Here is a 25457-nt window from a genome sequence, read left to right on the forward strand (position 1 = left end):
CTCCAGCACTGATACCATAACCTGGAGCCCCCCAGCACTGACACCATAACCTGGAGCCCCCCAGCACTGACACCATAACCTGGACCCCCCCAGCACTGACACCATAACCTGGACCCCCCAGCACTGACACCATAACCTGGACCCCCCAGCACTGACACCATAACCTGGACCCCCCAGCACTGACACCACACAACAGAACCAAAGCATTGAGTGACTTGCCCTGGGTCACTACAAACAGCCAGTGAGTAGCCAGGTGGGCAGGAGGCTTTGTTGTTCCCCAAGACCACTGTGCAGTCCTTGGCTCCAGAGGCCACCAGCTACTGCACAGATGGCCTGGTTTACAAGCTGACTCCGCTAAGTCTGGGGTTCCAGACTTCACCTACCAGCGGATACCAGCAGATACAGCGAGGGGCCAATTTCAGAGCTTTCTCTGAAGTCCTCCAGTCAAAGATAAATATTCTTTTTTCACATTTAAAGAACAAGACATTTCAAAACCATCTTTTACATAGTGACATAATTATTATCACCTATATGTTCACTGCCCTTTCATTTTCCTTCAACTTTTCTCTATTATTTAATTGGAGAGTGTCACCCATTATTTTTTTACCCTCTCTTTAGAAAAACAGACAATCCTTTGATTTTTATTATTTTAGTCAAGTTTTATTTTTTATTCTACAACTTTTTATTTGAATTTCTTCCCCCCCCCCCACCCTGGTTCCAAATATACCCACCTACAGTGCTAGAGCCATGTTCCCGTCCTCCCTTCATACCTACATCTAGTTCTGAGATGCTGGGATGAGCCCCTGGCATTAGTGACTGCGGCCAAGTCCGACAAGCCGCCAGGGAGGATTGCTTTAATTGCCCCCTGAGATATGCTTGTTTTTCCATTAAGAAGGAGCCTTGTGATATTTCCCTTTTTCTTAGGGGTCCAGGTTTTAAAACAATAGGACTACTCTGGGGAATTCTGGGAAAGAACTGTTCTCCACGATTCTTAACTAGAGCCTGGGAAGCATCTTAGCACCATACATTTTTCTTTTCTTTTTCCCCCAGTAAAACAATGAAACAGATCAATTTATTAACCCACAAGATGCTGCCATCATATTTTGAAGACTCTTTGAAATTTTCATGAACACATACCAGTTCTAACAGCACATAGTTTTTCACATACTCTATAATCCCTTTAAATCAGGATGGATGTTCTCTGGTCACTATATACTTTTTATAATTTTTCAATAAACTGATTGAAAGGAGAAGAGAAAATCTTTGGAACATGCTGCTGCTGCTGCTTTTTCTTTTCTTGTTTTTTGGTTGGGGGGAGGGAAAGGTATGGCAGCATGCAGGAGGGTAATTTTTCAAGTGAATTTTCCAGGGCCTGGATTCCTAGAAAGCACCCTGGAAACTGAAGCTAGTGCTGAAGGCAGCCTGGAGCCCAGCATTTCCTGGGGCGCACGGGGCTACACCCTGATACTTATGAGAATCTAGAGTCTGGGGCCTGTTTCTCAGCTGGGTCATGAGGTCAGCTCAGGCCCCCTGCATATTTAACCTAAGGGAAAGAAGGCCTTTGTTCTCTGGAATTCTCTTCCTTCCAGAATCACACAGAACTGGTCCCTTAGATCTTCAAGGCTGCTGCCCCATCTCTTAAGATAACTAACAATGTTCAGCAGGGGCTGCAGTGAGTGCTTTTGCTTTTAAGTCTCCTGAACATTAGAGCATGCTGCTGTGGAAACCTTCATTGACACAGGCCCAGCAGACACCTGGAGCTCTTGCTCCGCTGCGCCAGCCTCCAGGGACTTCACACGCATCCACTCATCTGACATCCCCAACCCTAGAGGTGGGTACCACTGGCAACATCCCTCATGCAGGACATAGGGGTTTGGTGAGTGCCAGGGGAGGCAGCAGCTCATCAGCTGTGGAGTTGGGAATGGCCCCCAGGCAGCCTGCCTTCAGACTGTGGGCCAGTAACCATTATGCAGCCTTGCTTTTAGGAAGGGGCCTCTGCACATACACTCAGCACCTTGGCACTGCATTCAAAGGAGGGCATCTTCAGGGAAGGCAACCTGAACAACAAACAGCGAGTGCTACCCATGGTTGCACATATTTACATTGGGTCCTGAGCCCTGGCTGCCCCATGGGATTTGTGCTTCCTTTTCTCCTTTGGACACCTGATCATATTGCTTCTCCCTTGCACTGGGCTCCTGCTCTTTAGAGCAAAGTGGGGGAGGGAGGGGGGGTCTCCTTCCTAGGAACCAGGCTCCCAACACAACACTGTTAGTCTCAGTTAAGAGCAAGAAGAAAACACAACCAGAGACAAACACTGGAACTTAGGAGCACCTGAACTAATGACTTATAGTCTGATCCTGGGAAGCTGAGTGCTGTGAACAAGTGTCTGGTTCAAATCTCATGTCTGCCACTTATAGAGAGACTTTAGGCAAGTTCTTTAAACTCTTTGTGCCTCTGTTTCCCATTGGTAATAGTTACCTACCTCATAGGTGTATTTTCCTATGAGGCTCGGAATGATTAAGACATACAAATTGGCACATAGGAAGCACACATTCAATAATGATTCCCTTTGCTAACCATTTGCAGCTGTTTCTGCTACAAAGCTTTTCAAGCGACAATGAGCAGCCCCTTTTACTGAACTGACCTATCCCTGGGAAGAATGGGTACAAATGGGCAAGGAGACAGGATTCTTGAGCATGGCGCACAAATAGGGGAGGAGCTGAACTTGCCACAGTTAAGAAAGGCATTATAATGCATATAGTTAAGGATCAAGGAATTATTTTCTGAGTAATAGCTATTAAAGCCAGTGGGAAATAAGAAGTTAATAAGTAGGAGATCCATTGTTGAGCATCACCAATCACATGCCTGTTGAATAATACTATTAATAGCTTTCTAGTAAAACAACTCAGAAGTATTTTGTCTGTTTAGATTTAGAATCTACAGCCCAGGGACATGAAATAGATTGACAAGTGAGTCCCATTGTCTCCCAACACAATACTCTAGCTCAGTGGTTCCAAAACTCTGTCATCAAGTGGGAATTCAGACTCTGAGGCTCCACCCCAGCAAGTCTGATCAGAATGTCTGCGGATGAGAAGTCTGCATTTTTAACCAGCCTTTGCAGGTGAGCGCAGGGGTCCATGGACTGCACTCTGAGAAGCACTGCTAGGCAATCAATGCGCTTGGTCCCATCCAAGGATCAGAGAGCAAAGAGACTTAGGTGAGTTTGCAGCAGCTAAGTTAGAGCAGTGGTTCTCAACCTTCCTAATGCCACGACCCTTTAATACAGTTCCTCATGTTGTGGTGACCCCCAATTTCATTGTTACAAATTGAACATAATTAAAGCATAGTGATTAATCACAAAAACAATATGTAATTATATATGTGTTTTCCGATGGTCTTAGGCGACCCCTGTGATAGGGTCATTCGACCCCAAAGGGGTCGCGACCCACAGGTTGAGAACCGCTGTCAGTTAGAGGAAGGCAGAGAGGTATATTACATGTGACAGGGCACTCACTGGCCTTTGTAAGAAACTAGGAATATTCTCTTCCTGCTCAAAGTGTGGAAACAGGGCTCTAGATTTGTGAGAACTCGCAGAGCTGCATTTAGGACCCAGGTATTCGAACATGAAGCCGTGTCCACCAATTTTAGGATCAGTCCTAGATAAGATTCCCGGGACGCTCGCCATCCTCAGGAAGGAAAACGCTGATATCACCAACAGTGATTCCAGGGGACCAGAGGGTGTGGGAGTCAACAGGATTCAGTGCTTTCCTTTCTAGAAACCCTGTCCTTCTTTTGAGTGTGTGCGTTTTGCTCTGCCTTATAAATATGAGCCAAGTCCCATGAGGTCATATGTGCATAAGGACCCGTAAGGCTCAAATATCCAGGATACTTGATCTTCTTACATCAGGACATGTAGAAAGGAAGAAACAGACCTGAGGTTTAAGAAAACCTTGGCCTGGAATGTTCCGGTCAAAGTCTCTGACTTCCTTTCTGACTTTCCAATCCCTGAACTGGAGCAGAAGGCTGCAGGAAAGTAAGGCTAAAGGTTCTTTTCCAAGTTAGGGTAGTTCTTCCTCTCTCACAGCCTTTAACATCTCTGCTTTATTCGAGGACAGAACAATGTGAAAATAACAGAATTTCAATCAAACTGCAAATACAGCTTCCCATTGGCCTTTATGTGCACTCTACCCAGACTAGGGACCCTGGAGGGGAGGAGGCACTCCCAGCAGGAGTCCCCTGAGAAGTCAGGTGTGACAGAAATCATGTTCCAACAGCGTATAGAGAGGATGGGGTCCAGGACATCTAGGAAGTCCCCGCCATGTTCCGAACCAGTTTAAACATTTATGTCCTCAACTGAAGAGACCCACCAAACCTGTGGTGGTGTAGCCATGCTCCATAAAGCTCAGTAGAAGTGGCTCCTATCATTTAACCACAATTATAAAATCCCGTAGTGCCGTCCCCAGTGCAATGACAATCCTGACAGAGCTGCCCGGAATGGCAGGGCTGCTGGGGTGGGGGCACACAGTAAACGGGTCACATGGGGGAACCTTAGCAGCTCCCACGGTGCCTCTGCCAGGGCCAAACCAAGTGTCCAGCCATCGTGTCCTCCATCACAAAGGTTAAAACGAAATACAAAGTTGCTAGTGGTCCTCCTCGCCCCGCCCATTCCCCCCAAAGGCTCTCATTAGAGGAAGAAGCAAACTGCCAAGGACAGTACAGTACTTAGACACTAGCTTCTGAGCTCCATAAACACGTCTCCCCGGTACCCAGGCGCCGCATTGCCACGTGACTGACAGCCTTCCCTGGCTTCCAAGGCCGGGGCTTTGCATAACCTTAGGAAAAGGATGCCAAGGCTGCATTTTACATGATTGGTTCCCGGGGAAGGGCCAACACTTGTACAGCACAAATGGATGGTGGGAAGGCAAACCGGAGAAGTTCCTTGGAGGGAAAGCGAGCTTTCTCAGAATCTGGGCTCGGCAGGGGCTGTAGGGGACACCCGGACACACACACAACACACACACACACACACACACACACACACACACACACACACACGCTCAGGTGAGCACGCAGTGGGCGTCCCAACCACACTCCTGCGCAGCGCGCGAATCAAAGCCCGTGACCGGGAGCCAGGACTTACCGCCAGGACGCTCTGGGCCAGGAGCCCCGCTGTCACGGCCCCCAGAAGCAGCCACCTGGGAGGGAGAGGGAGGAAAAGCGCCATGAGCGTGCACCCCGATTTGGCAACTCCTGAAAGTGACTCGGGGACGAGGCAGAAAGTCGCTTACCGCCGCAGGGCAGGGCCCGACGCCCGGCACTGGTCTCTGTCCATGATCCCGGTCCAGCCTCCCTGGGCTCGGGTCGGTCCCTCCTAGAGTGCAAGGAGAGACAAAGAGGGCTGAGCAGGGGCCAGGGAGGGAAGCATCCTAGCCGCCGCCTCCGTCTGAGACGCGGGAGAGTGGGGTGCGCCCCCCACCTCTACGCTGGGGTGACGGAGATAGAAGAACGAGGGGCCGTCCCACCTAGGCCCTGGTTGGTGCTGCTAAGCCGCGGCCGCTCGATCCCCAGCCTCCCCTTCCATTCCTAACAGCCTGCACAGGGCGCCCCAAGTCCGTGGCTTGGGCCTGGGTCTCCCCGTCCCGGGGTTGGTCTCCCGGTCCCGGGGTTGCTCTCACCTCCGGCCCGGCTTCCGCCGCTCAGAAGCGCCCGCCGGCGGCACCCCAGCAGCGCGTCAGCCTCTCAGGCTCCCCGGCCGCCGGCCTCGGGGCCCGCGCGCCCGCCCTCGGCCCTCCGTGCAGTCGGCGAGCGAGGGGACGGCCGCAGGGTCGCGCCGCGGCAGCCGGAGCGCAGAGCCCTGGCGTCCCGGTGCGCCGGCAGCCACAATCCCGGGGCCGCGCGCTCCCGCCGCCTCTTACCCGCGCCACAGGGTCCTCCCCTTTGAGACGCCGCCCGCGCGCCGCCGAGGGGAGGGGGCAGCGCAAACAATTTGAGGAGCTCGCCTGGCCTCGCTCAGGTCTCCGCCGCAAGCCGCCGCGCCCCGAACGGTGCTCCGCGCCCGCGCGCCGGCCTCCGAGAAGCGAGCCGCCCTCCGCGGCCCGCGAGCGCCCGCCTGCCGTCCTCCACCCGCCGCCAGCCAGCCGCCCGCCCCGGGCGCGCCACCATGGGGCCCCGGCTCGGCGTCAGGCTGCTGCTGCTCGCAGCCTTCTTCTGCTCCACGAGGAGCGCAGCCGAGCCGCTGCGAAGGTGAGTCCCGGCCGACCCGACTCCCCTGCGCCCCGCCCTGCGCCCGGGCGCCCCGCGCTGCCCCTTTGTCCCAGGCGCGAGCCTCCCGCCCGCCCCTCGAGGGGCCGTTCGTGGCACGGCCAGGTGCACCCTCCCCGGTCTCCGCCGGTGATCCCTGCGGGCTGCGATCGCACATCCATTAGGGAGCCTCCTTTGTTGTGGCCTGGGTAGGGGCGAGTTAGGGGACTCCTCAGGGCCGGGGGCAAGCGAGCAGAACTGGGTGCGCACGGGATGGGGTGAGGGTGCCCGGGAGTCAGCGGGATTTGAACTCGTACCTCCGGGCGCTCAGCGGCTCACCGCCTTCACCTGCAGTGGGTTCCCCGGGTGAGTCCGGGGCGGGAGGGGCGGACACGCGCTCCCCACGCCGCTCCGAGCCCCGCACATGTGCCCAGGCGTCTCTTTGGGCTTGTTTCTCTCGATTTTTGGAGACTCTGGTAGTTGATGCTGAACAGTAACAGTCTGGGCTGTTTGCCTGGAAACAGCTGTATCTTTGCTTTCCCACGACTTTTATGTTGCTGAAGCACGCTCAAGAACAGAAGTGGGGCTCTTCTGCAATGCAGCTTTAAAAAGTTCTTATACTCGACTCGTTGCCTTTTATTAATATATACTTTAAAAAATTATAACCACATTTATATTTTTGAGTGTGAAACCAAAATGAAACTCCATCTCATTGTTCTGTGTACAAATTGTTTTCCTACTTTTCATTTCCTCTGGCTATGTGCTTGCCCGGAAAGGAGCTGGGAGTTCAGTTTGCAGGGGTAACGGCTTCCAGCTCTGGACTGTCCTTGATGTTCTGTTGTTCTTTCCTTTTTTCCTTCCCTTCAGACAGAATAAAGACCTCAGCTGTTCCGCACTGCAAAGCCATGTAGACAAAACCGCGGGAAGGTGGCGTTTCTAAACACATTTTGCAGCACCCCCTCCCCTCCCCAAATGTTGAAAATGATTTTGCTACTTGCTACGTTTCCCACTGATTCTTTGACTGTTTCAAATCCTGATCTTGCTCTTAGATTTTTTGTTTGTTTTTTTACTTCTCTTCTGGAAGAATGATACTAACTCCACTTCACTGTATATAAATTATTAACTGTTACATGCCAGAATAAACTGGGAATATGCACACATGTCTCATCATCCAGAGTTTGACTTCTTGCTGGCAGTGCTTTCCTTGGGCATTGAAAGGACTAATGATTACACTAGCAGTTAACTTCAGATTGTTGCTCCTAGCCTAGCGTCCAGTCTAGCCTCTCGCACTGAAGTCAGTTATTTAAACACTCTCCAGTGATGATGACAAACTACTTTCAAAAGAGGAGGCTCCAGAACACTTTATTTGGGTGTAGAAATATTGACCAAAAATGTAACACTTCCAAGGAGAGATTGCTAAACCTGATGGCAATGGGAGAAAGTTTTCTATTTAGAAATATGAACCTATGCTTGGAATCAGATTTTAGAGTTTCTGATTTATAATATTAACAAAGTGAAGCTAATTGTAAGAGCTAGCTGTTAAAGAGACAGGACTTTAAGGAATGAGCAACTCACTTATGGGAACTCCTGTTCCTACCTGGGGAATAAAACTCATTACTCTTGAATTGGGGATTTTTTTTTTACTTCCTTTTATTCTCTAAAGCCCAAGTACATTCCTGTCCACTAGCTTTGCTCTATCCCTCAAGGTATCACATAGTGTTTTAAGAGATTTGGCATGTGGACACCCTCTGATCACCAATTGACTTAACAGATATTATCATTACACTATATTTTTTTCCTGGCATCATTACAGAGAGATGCATATGACTTATGGGTATATAAGAAAATCCATTTAAAAATAATAACTGGTTATATTTAAAATTGTCTCACTTTTCATGCCATCAATAACTTTTTTTTTTTTTTTTTGCTTAACTCCTACCAAAATCAGCTGTTAGGTATACAAAAAAGTTGAAATAACCTCAATATTATCCCAAGCAAAATATCATTTAAAAATACATTTTTGAATGATAAGATGTTACAAGTCAATCAAACCCTAATTTAAAAGCTAACACAAATTATTCTTTGATTACCCACTTCTTGGAGTATCTGAATCACACTTTATCTGCATTTGCATGCCAAAACACCACCTACTATGTGCCGGGCACAAATTGTACTTATTTATTTTTCACATGAAAGCATTTGATTGTACATTTGACCATATCTGCTCTGGTTATACTGTGTCCATTTACTAGTGGATGGATTTTCTAAGCTAGTGTTTTTTTGCCATACCTACCCCAGTTCCCTTCCCCAACTTTTCTTTCTTAGGCAAGGAAGGAGGAACAGGGTGCAGGCCTGAGACAAAAATGTGCTCATAGTATTTTGATGGCAAGTGCCATGTGTTCGCATCCATACAGTCATACTGAACTGAATGAATTGTTCCATCCACAGCCTCCAAATTACCCCCTCCAATGGGTCTGTGTGATGTTCCTTAACAAATTATTTCTTGGGGTCAGAAATGTGAACTTTGCCCAAAGTGTGGTGATGCCTGCCTATCAATATTGGCATCTCCAGACCATGAGTCACCACTCCTGTGACTGAATGACTTAGAACTCAAAAGGAGGTGAGATTTAATTCCCATGCGAGTAAGGACCACATTCTGCGGGGAAATGTAATTTAACTGCGAACACTTCTGATTTCTGAGTTAGTCCCAGTGACAGCAACATGAGCCCAATATCTTGGGAGTGAGACTGGTGAAGATATAATCCAAATCATCATGCTCTTTACATAGAGAATTGGATCAGGGTAAAGAGAAGCATCTCTAATACCAACCAGAAGAAATAATGTACATAAATTATGTGTGCCTAAGAGTGGTACTCTTACACAATTATTAATGGTGGATGTTAGTCACATCACACAGAAGAGGGTGGTTTAGGGACAAGAGGTTCCCACCTTTTGTGTCTGCTTTGATTAAGCAAATGATTTTGGAGGGCTCCCCTGTGCCTCAGTTTCCCTAGCTGATCTGTGCCCTCTCCCAGGGATCCACCCCTCCCTTCATTCTGTAGATGCTCCTGAGCAATTCTTCATGCCATGCACTCTGCCAGGTGCTGGGCATACAACAGTGACTGGGACTCACAGTCTGCCCCCAGAAAGGTCACAGTCTAGAGAGAAATACTGAGAAAGAAACAGGCAAATACTACCTATGCTGGTAATTGATACAATCAAGGTACTCCAAGGGCTGCAGAAGCACCTAACCCAGCTTTGGGGACTTCCAGGAAACTTCTGGAGGACATTCCATTTCTAAATCTGAGAAAGAAATAGGAACTATAAATCCAACATATTTTTTATATGCACCGTTATAGGGCATCATACATGGGTGTGGTAATTCTACTTTGTCCTTTCACAAGTCTAAGGGTCTGTGCCTTTAAAGATGACCCTAAAGTTCCCTCCTTTGAGATACCAAGATGTTATTGTTTCTGGTATCAGCAATCCTGATAGCTGAACTTTTGCCTCAGTGGGGTAGAGCGAGGATGAGGGCATGGTCTAGGTCAGGAGGGAGAACAGCGATAAGAAGCTCCTCCCTCCCAGCCGGCCAGGGCCCTGGGATTGGTGGTGTTCCCTTTCCGGAGGCTGCAGGCACACAGGGATGTTTGAAGAGGTGCAGCTTGGTTGACTGATTCTAGGCAGGAGCGCCTTTAGGAGCTGACCCAGAAAACCTACCCTCACTTGGGCAAGGACATGAGGGAATTCACAAAGCCCCACATTATTCATTAACAAGACTGTTGGCAAAGTTCTCGGGACTGGTAAGGATGGCCATAACTTGACAAGTTCAGTTATCTAGTTAAGAGCTGGTAAAGATTTTCCAGACAAATTGAACCCACAAGTGACTTTCTAAAACAAATGCTTTTAGATATCAGGAGGGCCTCAAGAAAGGAATAAATGACAATTCTTGTTTTGATGAAGTACACAATGTTTCTTACAACAATTATTCCAGAAATTGGAAAATAATTAACCTCATTAAAATGTCTCTCAAGCAGATTTAATATTTTGAGTTCTTGGGCTAGAGTAAGCAAAAGCAACAATAGAATGCCTAAAATAATATCACCAGACTCTATTGTTTTTCCTGCTATTATTAAACAACCAGTAAAAAAATATCAGCTATAGAACAATACAAAAGACATATTCCTACCATTCTTACTCTTACAATGAAAGGAGATGTAAACCAAAATATGTTTCAATTGTCAATTTCTTTTGAGGAGTTTAACACTAAGAATCACTCTGGGTTAATATTTTTATAGTCTGATACCCAGTGAGCTAGGTCCATCCTGTGTTTCTCCTCCATTGTTCTCCTGGTCTTACTCCTGTAACACAAATATGTTCTAGTTTTCTTTCTATTTCTCTGTTCTTTTCTCTTATTCCTCTTCCAAAACCTTCAGTGTAGGTATACCATGAGGGTAGGCCTCAGCTGGCTTCTCTCTTTTCTCTACCTTCACTTCCCTGGGGGAGATCTACTTCCTTGATTCGGTACCTTCTGTGAGGTTGACTCCAAACCTTTTTAAAAAAAATTCCAGTCTGGTATATTCCCATTCCCATGGAACATCTCACCTGAGCTGTCCTGATTTGATCGCAGACTTAGCAAATATGTCTAGAACTGAACTTATCTTATGCACAGATCAACTGTGCTTCCTAACTCTCCCATTTTGGTCATTGGCACCACTGATGTTTCCTAATGCTTGGCCTCCAGACCATGACTAAATCTGGAGACCTCACCCTTCCTTCTTTTTTATCCTCCATGTCACTCAGTCACCAGGTCAACCCTTCTTTGTACATGCTTCTTAGAGTCCCCCCCACCCACGCCCCATCCCCACTTTCTCTTTCCAAGGCTGTGACCCTGTTTGACCCATGGTTGTTTACTCACCTTGTACTAGGATTGCCACAACCCTCCTGACTCCTGCCCCTTCTTTCAGCCTTGAGTTCACTCCAGCCCATTCCTCATGTTGGTGTGAGGCTGTCTTCAGAGATCCTGTTTATGATCACATGATTCTACTGCTCAGGATCTGCCAATGGCTGTCTACTATCTGACCATAGGTTTCCATCTCTTTGGCTGGGTGTGTTTGTTTTTTTGTTTTTTTTAAATAAAGTCTTTATTTTTTAGAGCAGTTTTAGGTTGAAAGCAAAATTGAGAGAAAGCTGTGTCTGCACAAGCATAGCCTCTCCCATTACCAACATCCCCACCAGAGTGGTACATTTGTCACAATTGATGAACCTATATTGACACATCATCATCACCCAAAGTCCATAGTTTACATTAGAGTTCCCTCTTTTTTTTTTTTAATATATTTTATTGATTTTTTACAGAGAGGAAGGGAGAGAGATAGAGAGTTAGAAACATCGATGAGAGAGAAACATCGATCAGCTGCCTCCTGCACATCTCCTACTGGGGACGTGCCCGCAACCCAGGTACATGCCCTTGACCGGAATCGAACCTGGGACCTTTCGGTCCGCAGGCCGACGCTCTATCCACTGAGCCAAACCGGTTTCGGCTAGAGTTCCCTCTTGGTGTTGAATATTTTATGGGTTTGGGCAAGTGTGTAATGACCTGTACCCACCATTACAGAATCACACAGAGTATTTTCACTACTCTCAAACTCCTCTGTGCTCTGCCTATTCATTCTTCTCCACCCTCAATTTCTCACACTAGTGATCTTTTTACTGTCTCCATAGATTTGCCTTTTCCAGAATGTCTTATAGTTGGAATCATTCAGTATGTAGCCTTTTCAGATTGGCTTCTTTCACACAATAATAAGCATTTAAGGTTGCCCCATGTCTTTTCATGGCTTGATAGCTCCTTTCTTTTTAGCCCTGAATAATACCATTATCTGGTATACCACATTTTATCTATCCATTCACCTACTGTAGGGCATCTTAGTTGCTTACAAGTTTTGGCAATTTTGAATAAAGTTGCTATACACATCCCTGTGTAGGTTTTTGTGTGGATATATGTTTTCAGCTCTTTTGGATAAATACCAAAGCATACGATGGCTGGCTTGTAGGGTAAGAGTATATCTAATTTTGCAAGAAACCACCAAACTGTCTTTCAAAGTGGCTATACTATTTTGCATTCCCACCAGCAATGAATGAGAGTGTCTGTTGCTCCACATCCTACCCAGCATTTAGTGTTGTCAATGTGTTGGATTTTGACCATTCTAATAGGTGTGTAGTGGTACCTCTCATTGTTTTAATTTGGCTTGGTGCATACACTTCCCAATATAGATCCATGGAATTTACCTGGCCTTATTCTTCTCTTCTCCCCAACATGCAAGCTGGGTAATTGTCAAGAAGGACTAATCTCCGTGTTCCAATAATCTTATCGAGCCTCAGTCTCTAACCTATTAAATGAGGATAATACAGGGTCTATGGATACCTTCCAGTTGCTCAGTGCACAAGAAGCAAGTAAACATTCAAGAAATGTTGGGGACGTGGCTGGGATCACATGTCTGCTGGTTTGACATCTCTGACAACTATGAGATGCGAGGACATAGCTTCTTTTTAAAATGCCCCCACTGTCTGGGGGAGTGAATGACAATGGAGGGGAATCAGTAATTACTTGTCATTGGTTCTAATGTTTTTGGCTGTCATTCAGCCAGGACCCTGGGAGAGCCCTGTGGAGCTGTGCTGGCTCAAGTCGATTCTGTTACATTGCTGACCCCTGTGGCAGTTTGAAGGAACACAAGATAAGGAATGCCAAAGGAAGGTGTTTCCTCTCAATTTGAAATTTAGAGTAGATATTCCACCACAGACTAAACACAACTTGGAAATATATACGATGCTGAACTCTGTATGTAAATAGTTTATTCCGTGGTTTAGTAATATTCCTGGCTTTGCTACTTTGGGTTTTTAATCTGAATGTTATAACAACATTTTATGTCATATGAGTTTTAAAGCTTGCTTGATTTGTGGTCAAGTAAAAGACAAATATAAAGTGTCTGAATCAGATATTAAAGCAATGTACTACTACCATGTGGGCCTTTGTTGATCTCTTCCTGATAAAGGAGAATTAATTATCTAGTCTCCTCATCTTTTATTGCTCTTGGAATCAATAGTACTTTGTTTATTACCAAATAAATGAGTGTACTGGTGGTATTTCTTTCTTATTCAGATGTCAGCAAGAGAAACAATACTGGCTGTGAACTGGAAGAAGCCAGTTTAATGTTAGTTCCTAGTCTCATTGCACCAAATACACCAACAATTGAAGAAGCCATTTGTATATCCACTCAGAGAGAGTTTAGCTGATTAAATGAATTCCGTCCAACTCAGTGGAATATTTGGAGAGATAGTATTCCTGTATTTGACATTTAATGAAAATTGTTAAAAAAATTTATTGAGTTTCTGTGTTAGAAAAGAAATATATTCCTTTATGAAGAACAAAACCCAGTGTTTTCTCATTGTAATTCAATGCTCTTCAAATTATTTGCACAAATTGCTCCCAGCAGCCATTGACACACCTGGGGATGAGGAAGGTTTGGAGGATAGTGATACATGGCAGCTCGTGTCTTCATTTCACTGACAGAAATCTTACCTCACACTGGTCTTTTAGCATATGGGCATTTTTGAGGATAGTAAGTAGATTTTGGTTTCCTGTTTCAGAATGTTACAAAGAAACCCAACGATAACTATTTTGTTATGTTTTTTTCATTTCTATTAAAGATATGTTAATTAATGTATATTTCAATCAGAGGAAGATTTGGCTTCTACATCTCTAACAATACTTTATTTTTATAATTTAAGCATATTTTGTAATATGCAAAATGATCAAAATTTATTCTAAAATACACAATTATCATATTATGCAACCAAGGACTTATTTTTGCTCACAGGAGTATTTGTTTCCGAGTGATTCAAGAGCATCAACTTTGAAATGTTATATTTAAATTTAAGCAGCTACTTTTCCTAATTACCTTTAATTTTTGAGTTGCATTTTAGGATTTTAAAGAAGAATACAATAACATTTTAATGGCATAGAGTTATTACTGAGTTGCATGAAACTTATTTGCTAGGTCGCAACTATTCCTGTGTTAGAGCTTGAGTTAAGGTGGATTATTATTACCTATGACATACGAGGGGAAAAGGCCACAGCACCATAGTTTGGTCCATATTTTTTTTGTAATGACTATTTGGAAAATACTTAATCTAGCTTACATTTTAGATAGAAATCATATACTACCCGAGGGTTCAGCCTAATTCCAAGAATTCTAAAATTGGCCAGGCAAAAGAAATGTCTGTTTCTCTCGGAAGCTTGCAGTAAAGGGAGATGTACACACAACTTATTGGAAAGACAATTACAACGTTTTGAATACATCCAGAGAGGAAGACAGTCCAGCCACAGTTGCTCTGCATAGGGTAGTGGTTAAGTTCATGGTGCTGGTTTGGATCCCAGCTGTGTCTCTTATAATTGTGTGACTGTATGCAAGTTACCTACTTCTCTCTGCCCATATTTCCTCATGTAAAATTAGAATAAAAATAATGCCTCACTTGGAGAACACGTATGAGGATTAAATGAGTTAATATTTGTAAAGCATTTATATAGTGCTGGCTCTGTGCTAGGCACTATTCTGTTTGTTAAATTAAATTGAGCAACAAATAGCCAAGTAATTATACATCAAGTCATCTTGGGGCTGGAGAAGACCATAGAAGGGTCACCTGTGCTGGTAGTTCTTGAACTTGAGCTCACAGCAGAATCATCTGGAGGGCTTGATGAAACACAGATGGGTTTCTGACTTGGGGGATGTGGGGTTCACCTGAGAATTGCATTTCTAACAGGTGGTGTTGATGCTGTGGGTCTGGAGACTATAGAACTCATCCATTCTCTTTATTTTACTGGAGCAGCAGCTTGATAGATGTGAGCTATAACAGGCTATTCTGGGACATTAGTTTACACTCACATAGAAGCGGAACCATTGCATTTAAAGTGACTTTTTCAGTTCTCATTATCTTTTTTCTTCTTCTTATTGGTTGTTGCTACTGCCAGCAGTTTTATTTTCAGCTCTGTGATGCTGTTTGGAGGGTTAGGAGTGGGAAGAAGGGTCTAGAACAATGGTTCTCAACCTTGGCTGCACATTAGAATCACCTGGGAATCATTTTAAAATCCTGATTTCTGGGCCTCATCCTCCGGAAATTCTGTTTCTTTGTTACTAATGTTGTGGCCCCACCCCATAACAAAGAAACAGAATTTCCAGAGGATGAGGCCCAGAAATCAGGATTTTAAAAAGATTCCCAGGTGATTCTAATGTGCAGCCAAGGTTGAGAACCACTGGTCTAGAAGCATGCATGTGTCAAGATGCTCAAGAGTTAATTTGGAGAGGGCTTCGCTGGTGGGAGCTGAGGACAGCTGATATCTAGAGAAGATCCCGGTCCACTGTGGTCCTCCTCGGAACATGGCACACGAGGTTTCTCATGATTATGTACTTTGTCAGAGTTTTGCCAACTTCAGTGACTACATTCATTCCCACGCACCTGCTGAGAATGGGCTTGGACTGTATGCTTAGAGGCTGGCCCAGGGCAGAACCCAGTCAGAACTTGTGAGGCCAGAAGCCCATCATGTGACTTCAACTTCCTGCAGAGTCCGCCCTCATTCGCCTCTTCTGTGCCTTGGCCACTTGGCCCCCTGAATGAGGAATTTCTGTTTTATATCTTATGGCCAAACCCATTTCCTGAAGATTAAAGATCCTTTGGGGTTATTGGTTTAAAATAACTCCTAAATTTTGGTCAGGAAATGGCCTATAAAATTAAGATGGTCTTGCCAAAACAGAAAAATGGGTCAGTGATGGGAAAAAAATACTGCAGTGTGGGTAGTTCGACCTCTGGGTCAGATGCATTTTGGATAAGTACATAGACTTGGTCCAGACTTTATTACATAGGCTATGCAGCAGGCAGTCTTCTTGGTCCATCCCTCATTCATTCCTTATCTTTAATAAACACCTTTGCATGGAAACATACTAACAACAAATGCTTCTTAAAGCTGTTGGGCGCGTTAGTGATAATTAGATTTTGTTTTCCCAAATACTTCAAAATAATAAGATTGTATTTCTTTATTCTGGAATTAGTTTTTTAAAACTTTTTAATTATCTCTAATTAATCATTTTTTATTTCTTCTCGACCTTAGATATTTTCCCTTCTTTGGAATAATCATCCATTAGTATGTTAATAGATATACATAATGTGTGTTTTTTTCCTCTTGACTAATAATTCATTTAAAACATACATAAGTTTGGGCATTGTTTTAGTCTATAAGCCACATTTATAACCAAACTCCCAATGTTCTTTATATAGTGAAAATAAACCAAGTAAGGTTAAGAATTCACTTAAGCACATAGCACAAATTGATAGGCTGATAACTCAGTTTTTTGATTCTGGCATTCAAAATCTGTTCAACAAATGTATGTTGAGCACTCACGCAGGGTCAGAAAATATGCAAGTGATTAAAATTGGTTTTATACTTTGTATTCTAATATATGCCCAAGTTAAAAGAAGAAGAATTCTAGTAATGGCATACTAACTGTTATCCGGAAACATTAAAACTGTCACTGTTCTCTTTTTGCCCCCCAAATTTTCACTGAAGTTGTGCTTTTTAGAAAGAACATCACACAATCACAGACTCTGGAGCCAGGTCACATGTGTTTGAATTCTTAATTTACCAGTGACTAGCTATTTGACCTTGGGCGACCTATTCAACCTCTCTGTGCCTTAGTGTTCTCATCTGTAAAATAGAAATAATGATAATATTCCTTTAGAAGATTGTTTTGAAGATAGTACATGTGCTATTATGTGTAAAGCACATACATGAGTGACTGCCATATTATAAGTCCAAGAAATATGCGCTCTTATTGTTGATTTCACTGTTACATTATTGATAGTCATCTGTAATTAAAAGTACACTGACTAAAAATACCTTTTTTTAAAACTTCTATTTCATTCCTTTAAATGAAATAAACTTCTTGGACAATTTACACTAGTAAATGTTAGGATTATAATGAGATTCAGGCACTAAAATTAACCAAATATGTTTTTATTGCGTATTTTTAAGGGTATAATTCTACCCCCAAAGTATTCCAAGATGGAAGACTGGGATTTGAAGCATGACAAAAATAAAGGGAACAGAGGCAAGTTGAAGTGAAATATGTTGTAGGGATTCATATAGGAAGTGGCAGCATTTCCTCAGTTTCGAATTTTTGTGAGATACTCCGGCAGCTGGTACTTTATGGCCACTCAGAAGAGGTCTTCCATAGATTTCTTGGTGAGAGTACCTAATGTGAAAAGAACATGGTTTAATGGGAAGTTACACAAAGCGAATCATGTTGGAGAGGTTTGGTAAAGTGGGAAGGGGCATCTCTTCCTTAGCATGAGAAATGGAGGACCCTCCAGGGCTGTTTCCTCAGCTTCCCAAATGCATGTGGTTTCTGGGAGTCTGATCACTGACTCTAGTAACTTCCCACCAAGGCATCAACAAAGTTCAGAGTTGGTGGGTCTGACTGAAGACCACAACCCCATCTTTAGTGATTGAGTTATCACTCCCAATAAATCCCTCTTAAGTCGGTCAGTCACGGAGATCATGAGCTGCTTTGGTGAGAGGGCCGATGTGGGGACAGATCCAAGTGGTGGTTCACTCCAGCGCTAAAAATCTCGCCTGCTACCCAGTGTGATCCTACTTTGGAGGTGCTGCACCTCAATCTGCCTTGGGCCATCTTCTGTGATAGATGATGTCTATGGAAATAGAATTCACCTTAGGTCGTGGTCAGAAACCCATGCAGTGGGAGAAGGTAAGAGGACAATCCAAGCATGAAGATGTTTATCAATTAAAAAGCCTTAAAATGGAGTAGCCCCATATATCTTAATAAAGAGTCTTTCTGCAGAGGTCTCTACATGTTAATTTGTACATTTTTACATTAAAATGAGCATTTGTAGAATGTTAGGGCTTTTGTATATTAAGTACATTCAGTTAATATATATATTATATATGTGTATGTACGTACATGTATATAGACACATATATTAGTATGTGCATACCATGAATATGTTATGTATAGATATAATTAATGGTATCCATTCATTCATTTATTTGTGTGATAAATATTTATTGAACACCCATTATGTGCAAGTCACTAGTCTAGGCTGTGGAGCAAAACAGACAAGACTTGCCGCCTTCAAAAATAGTTTATGAAATTAACATAAACTGTTTGGTTTTCCTTCATGCTGAGCTAGAAATTATTTTTAAAAATGTCCTTCTTTGCTGTTTTAGGAATGGCTCAGTCTCAGAAATTCAACTCTATCAAAAGAGTTATAAATATAAGGAAGAGAACTGAATTCCTCTACAGGAAATATTATCTACTTTGTTATCTCTAAAGTAAGTTCATGAGACTAACAGACATTCAGGGTTGTTCCATTTATTTAGAAATTAAAAATTTTGAAATATCTCTAGGAAATAAGTTAGCTTGGTTCTCCTGCCCTGTGAATGATCAAAAGCTAGCTATGGGAAAACAAGTTAGATTTTGGGTGGATGAAAGCATCAGTGTGGAAATACCAGATGGAAGGATGGAGACTTCAAAAGCAGATTCGTTTCCACAGTGTTCATGACTCGCAAGCATTTTGACCAGAATGGCATATGTCACAACAGTCATGATGCAAGAACATTGTCCTTTGCCTTAAAATTGCATTGCTGTCTAGTCAAGTCAGCAAGGCCCCGTGTGAAGAGGCTTGAGGCAAACAGTCAGAAGGAGGGATGCTTTTGTAATCAGCAGGGATACACCCCGAGGACCTCTAGTTCCAAAGGGCACATGTGGTCATGCCGTTCCCACTGTATACTGCAACTCCTGTGGGACACGCGGCGGCCGTGTGTAACAGCACCAAGAAATGCAGAGCTGGTATTCGCCGACTCAACACTTACTTGAACCTGGAGGAGTTCTGGTCACCATTAGTACTTGAGCCCTTTTCTGTGAGTAATGCTATTGGGCAAAATTAAAGTCTTGTTCTAAAGACGAAGGTTTACCAGGTTTCCTGGACCAATCTAATTGTGAGTAGGAATAAATTAATCAGATGCATGAAGACTGTTCCTGTGAAAATATTGAGTGACTTAATAAGAAAATATAGGTCAAAGTTCTTGGCAAAATGTGTTGGCCATCTGTCCTAGACAATTGACAGTACACGCCCCGTATTATCTTGCAACAGTGAAAGCTACAAAAAGAGGGGCAAAAGATAATGTAAAAATCTCTGATAAAATGTATGGAGTGACAGAGCCTTTTTGGTGGGGAATAATTATAGAAATGATCCTTAATAAACTTAATTCCTTAATTAGCAGTTCTTTTCTTAAATAGTGTCAGAGGACCAAGAGGCAGTAAGATCTGTTGATGCTTCTAATATGTCTAAACATCATATTAAAAATGCAGCCCTGAGTTTGGGTGGTGGTATCTGAGCCATTGTCTACCATATCGGAGTGGAATTGCTTGTGACCTCCAGTCAGAATGACAGATGATGGACAGTAAGTACTAGGAGACAACTCCATACTTTAATGTAACTTATTCTAGTCCTGGATGGTATGCAGCTATGTAATTTGAGAGAATGTAGTAGTAACTTGAAAGCTGTGTGTAGCAAAGCAAAATAATTAGGTTGCGTTTCTAATTATTTATAGCCTTGCAGGTGGAAGTGACAACCGCTAGATTGTGTAGTGTTTTATCTGTTCTTCTCAGAGTGAGGGCCATGACACGTGAGAACCATCTCTTTTGGTGGCCTAAAGACGTACAAAGCAGACACTTCTTTATATGTAAAAATTTTGCACACCTTTGGTTTTATTTGTTTAAAATTTGCAAATTTTCATGGCTGGGCCAAGCCCCCACTGTGGCACGGGTGGCGGATGTAACAGAGGAGCAGGGCTTGGGCTCTGTGCCCGTCTGTCTGGTTGGCCCTTCTGTGTGTGTCCTGTGCTGAATGAAGCATTCACGCAAGGACCCTTCAGATGGAATCCAGCATTTATCCCCAGTGGGAGGAGAGTGACCGCAGATATTTTTAGGAGAAACTCTGGAGAAGAGGTCTAGGTGGGAGTTGAGACTCTTGTGTAACAACCACTAATTTCTTTTCTCACAATTGCAGGGTCTACCTGCGAGTGTGAGGTATGTCATCGTTAGCTACTGAGCGAGAATACCCAGGTGTTACTCTGTGGGCTGGTGATAGCCCGGGACAGTTGTGTTTCCCTTAACCCTCTCCATGGAGATAACTCTCTTCGATGGCCTGCTCATTCTAATTGCCCACCTATTAGAAATTACCACTGAGTCCTGTCCCTCTCCCATACCTGGGGCCATGTAGGCGGGAGGGGAGTCTTAGTAAGGAGTCTTAGGTAGGAGAAAGCTGCACAGAGGTCTTCTAGGAGAGGTCGACTTGACGTTTGGTCCCTGTTTTTCTTTCTAGTTAAAATAAATTAAGGATAAAAGGTAGTTTGGGATACCCACCCCCAATTTAGAGTGATGGGAGAGATTAGACGAAAAAAAATAGTCTAGCAATCATTTAGTATTACATATGTATATCAAATAAACACATTGTACACTTTATTTACTTTTAATATATTTTTATTAATTTCAGAGAGGAAGGGAGAGGGAGAGAGAGAAACATCAATGATGAGAGAGAGTTATTGATTGGCTGCCTCCTGCATGCATCCCACTGGGATCGAGCCTGCAACCTGGGCATGTGCCCTTGACCAGAATTGAACCTGGGACCCTTTAGTCCACAGGCCGATGCTCAGGCAACTGAGCCAAATTGGCGAGGGCAACACATCATACACTTTAAACTTACACAATGTTGTATATCAATTATATCTCAATAAAGCCGGAAAAATGTAATCAAACTTTAAAAAATTTAACTTATAAAAAAATTATAGTCTAGTCTAGACCATAACATGACCTCTTTAGTTGGGAGGGTTCTGTGAAGCCCTTGAAATCATATGTATATTGAATGAGAGCACATATGTATATTGAATGAGAATTGTGCATGGCACATTTTTAAGGAGGTAGCTCCTAGAGCATTGATCAAAGAGATATATGAAGCAGACTGTTGGTCTGGAGGGGCTGGGTGGCTGATTTTTATAGTAAGGTATGTTGAAAAAGATGTATCAAGGAAAAAGCCTTTGAGTTTGGCAGTGGACAAGAATAGAGCTAAATTTGACATTGCCTCCAAAGAATTGGCTCTTAGAAGCAGGCAGGATGCAGGCACTTGTAAGGGTGATGGGAAAGTTGGGCAAGGAAGACAGTTTTGGCAAGCATTAATCTTATTGTCTGTGTCAGATGTTTGGTGTTTATCTCTTATTTCCTGGAACAGTGTGCAAACCCTGTCTTCTCAGCTCTCTTTCCATTTCTTTGTGCTCCTTCAGCGTCTAGCACAGTCCATGAGCATCATGATATAGAAGAGATGCCTGGCCAGTGTCTGTTGATTGGTTAATTGCTTGCCAGGACCACGCTAGAGAAACTGAAATTTGGAGAGGAATCTAGAATCCCTTCATCTGCAGATGGCAGAAGCTGGCAATAGATGTAAGAATTCAGTTCTGAGATCATGAAGTGGGAGAAAAGAAAGGACCACTGAAGAAGCTGTCTGATCTATAGGGACATGTTTCTAAGAAGCGGTGCAATGGACTGCATGACACCATGAAGCAGTGCACATTTATTGAAGCTCATTATACTCTAAGCACCTGCTTTGGGGGTGGGGGATACAGAGATTTACAAAGGCTAGTTCCTCACATCAGCCACATAGGCAGAGAAGGGCCAGCCCCAGGGTCCATCCTGTGCCTTTGGTGTAGTCGTTAATGATTTATAGTGCTCCCATTCTCTCCCAGCAGCATCCAGATCTGGAAGATAAACCATGTGGGCTGCCCGATTGTGAGATTACCTGGGTAAAGCTTTCCAGTTAGTCTTGAAGAATAAAGCAAGTACTCTGGTGCTGAGAGGTGCTGAAGGAATTAAAAGATAAAATCAAAAGTTTGGAAGAATTTGATGTAAAATGTAAAGATGGTCAAAGTCACAAGTGGGTTTTAACTGCTGGAGGTCCTTGGAGTCCGGGAAGCTTTTCCTAGGGGAAGAGCATGAAGGCAGGGGTTTAGATACACAATTTCAAGGTCAGGAGGAGGGGGGGGGTGGGGATGCCACTATTCTTGGCCAGGTCTGGGTTGGCCATTGTCCTGGGAGAAAGACAAGCAGAGCCATTTACTTCTCTGTGTACTTGCTCCAGGCCGAGATGGGTCTCCCTTCCCAACCGTTTACCCACCTCTGTGTTTGTTCAAGAGCTTAAAGACCCGATTCTGGGGAGAGCTGTTACCGTTAGCTTCTGCCACTGCACAGTGCCCCTGCCTCCTTTGCTCACTAACCAGCCCTGATGGAGACAAGCAGAGTGTCCAAGGTCATGGGCAGAATGAAGTTGAAGGGATGCCAAAAACAAGTAGGGTGAGGAGGGGGGAAACGGGTGGAATGCAGCTGGGGAGATAACGGTTTGGAGAGGTGGGTGGGATTAGGGAGCTGGAGGTGACTCCAGGAGGGGGCATCATGGGAGGGCAAAACACTCCAGAAGGGAAACCACAGCAGGGCCAGCAACTCCAGCTGCTCTCAGGGAAGTGATCACAGAGCCCTTGGAGGGAGCAGTTAGGGAGTGAAGCTAGAGTCCAAAGAGAAAAAAGGAGCGAGGAAGCCTGAGGAGCGTGGAAAGGAATGTTAGGGGTTATGTTTCCTTGTAAGGAAAACTCGAGTGTAATATAAACATGTCGTGGGGTCATTAGATGTACTGATTAAGTGAATAAATTATAAAAGACATTATGTTTGGGACATAAAATTTAAGCAGTCCAATGACATTTTCATAATAACGCTAAAGCTATACAGATTGGGTTTCCTCTAGGGAACCTGGACATTTGAACTCCAAAGCCGTTTGAGCTTGCCATATGCTCACATGGTGCATGCATGGAGAAGTGTATTTGCATATATTGCATGGTAAAAATAACCTTTTTCTAGACTTTAATTAAGAGGGAAAAATTGCATGAACAACATAAACTGATGAACGAAAATAGATCCAGAGACATAGAAGCATCGAACAGACCATCAAACCTCAGAGGGAAGGCAGGGGAAGGTGGAGAGGAAGAGAGGGGTGGTGGTAAGAGATTAACCAAAGGACTTGTATGCATGCATATAAGCATAACCAATGGACACAGACACTGGAGGGGTGAGGGCAGGTGCTGGGGGGTGGGAGCGGTCGGAGAGAGGTCAATGGGAGAAAAAGAAAACATATGTAATACTTTAAACAATAAAGAATTTAAATTAAATTAAAAAAAGAGGGAAAAATTGCAGAACCTGCAGAGTAGCTTGTAAACATTATGAATGGGAAACGGACTCTTCCCTTTAGAAATACACCAACTCGCCTTCGAAAGGAGCCAGATTGCTGCACATGTGTTTGTACCCAGCAGTGGCTTCTGTCAAGCCAGCCTCTTCGTTCTGCACATCTTTGTTCAAAATTAGACTCTTGTTACTTCCCAGAGGCCTTAAAACCAACCTGCTCATCTTTCATGAGGATGTGGAGACAGAGTATTAATAGTCACCACCCTGATATCTGCATAACAAATTGCCCGTGGAAGATTTGTAAAGAAGAGGCTGCCAGTGATGAGTCAGCCCTGTGAGGAAGCAACCTGAGGCATGTGCATCTCATGCTTCTTTTTTTTTTTTTAAGGAATTTAACAAATTTAATAGACCAAGTGTGGATCTCCTCAATAGGGAAGAACTCATGAACATTAACTGAAATTTTGCTCTAGTTTTGCTTTTAGCTCTTTGTAAAATAATAAAATCACATAATTGGATCCAGTAGTCAGTTTTCTCCCTCGTATTGTTTTATAGATGAATAAACTCAATTAATTTAAGACCTGGAAGGCTTTCCACACCATCATCATGTTGCTTAGTGACCATTTAGGGCAGTGGTTCTCAACCTTCCTAATGCTGCGACCCTTTAATACAGTTCCTCATGTTGTGGTGACCCCCAACCATAAAATTATTTTCGTTGCTACTTTATAACTGTAATTTTGCTACTGTTATGAATCGTAATGTAAATATCTGATATGCAGGATGTATTTTCATTGTTACAAATTGAACATAATTAAAACATAGTGATTAATCACAAAAACAATATGTAATTATATACATGTTTTCCGATGGTCTTAGGCGTCCCCTGTGAAAGGGTCGTTCGACCCCCAAAGGGGTCGCGACCCACAGGTTGAGAACCGCTGATTTAGGGTGGCTTCAGACATGTGGCTACATGTAGTCATTGCCATCTGTCATGCTCCTTTACTTCTTGAGTTTTCCACAAAGAAGGAGTCCGAGACATTAGTATTTATCCCCTGAAAGGTGGCGGTGCATGTTCTCCATGAAATTATGGATTTAGATCAATCATTCTTTTTTTTCAAACTACATCAAACTAATTCATACGGTTGTGATTTTAAAATTTGTGCAAAGGAAATATACACACTACAGAGTACAAATGGACATAGGGAAGTGGGAGCAATTCTGTCACGTGCTTCACCCTGTGGTTAGATAATCCTTAAAAAGATTTTGGTTGCAAGAGATCAAATTTTGCTTATCTCTCAAACCATGCATTCTTTCCAAAAATGGTAACAGGCCTCTCTCTTAGGCACATTTTCCTATTTCACCAGCATAATCAAGCATGAGTTTAAGGTCTTGTAAGGATTCAAGGCTACAAGCAGCCTTCCTTAGTCATTAGCAGCTCTTTAGTCCCTCAAAGGAAACGTCTGTGGGGAGCAGCTGTGTGGAGTTCTATGTGCATTTCCTACTTGTAAATAGCGCGGAAGCCCCCTGATGCGGAAGTGTGTTTGATTTTCAGCATCACGTCCTTGAGTTCCAGCCAGCCGCTCCTGTGCAAGGCCATCTTGGTGTAAGGCACCCAAGGACACACTGACTTCATTCTGGATATCGAACCAGGGCGAGCTTTCCCCACAAGTGACAGTTCAGGGTTTCCAGCCTCTGGCCTCCAGAGAAGAGTACAGTAAGAGCCCAAATGTAAATTCGCTCCATTTGTTCCATGTTCAAACAGAGAAGCCGAGCCCTGTCTGCAGTGGCGTTTTCTCTTTTGGACAGAAAGCTGGAAACTTCATGCAGATAAGGTGTTCGTAGGACTGGATCCTTTGTAGACGTGGAGTTGGG

General features: G+C 43.8%; 2 protein-coding genes across 2 annotated transcripts in view; one reads left to right on the forward strand and one right to left on the reverse strand.

The window, feature by feature from the left end:
- COL4A2 (collagen type IV alpha 2 chain) overlaps window positions 1-6058 on the reverse strand; it is a 183828-nt gene extending 177770 nt beyond the window's left edge. Inside the window, 3 exon segments of the mRNA XM_014454193.2 lie at window positions 5141-5195; window positions 5289-5371; window positions 5676-6058. Coding sequence (XP_014309679.1) covers window positions 5141-5195; window positions 5289-5332 — 99 coding nt within the window. The 5' untranslated portion in view covers window positions 5333-5371; window positions 5676-6058.
- An 83-nt stretch (window positions 6059-6141) lies between these two features.
- COL4A1 (collagen type IV alpha 1 chain) overlaps window positions 6142-25457 on the forward strand; it is a 137818-nt gene continuing 118502 nt past the window's right edge. Inside the window, 2 exon segments of the mRNA XM_014454194.2 lie at window positions 6142-6200; window positions 6203-6243. Coding sequence (XP_014309680.1) covers window positions 6161-6200; window positions 6203-6243 — 81 coding nt within the window. The 5' untranslated portion in view covers window positions 6142-6160.

Source organism: Myotis lucifugus, unplaced genomic scaffold (genome assembly GCF_000147115.1).
Source record: "Myotis lucifugus unplaced genomic scaffold, Myoluc2.0 scaffold_33, whole genome shotgun sequence".
NCBI classification, from domain to species: Eukaryota; Metazoa; Chordata; class Mammalia; order Chiroptera; family Vespertilionidae; genus Myotis; species Myotis lucifugus.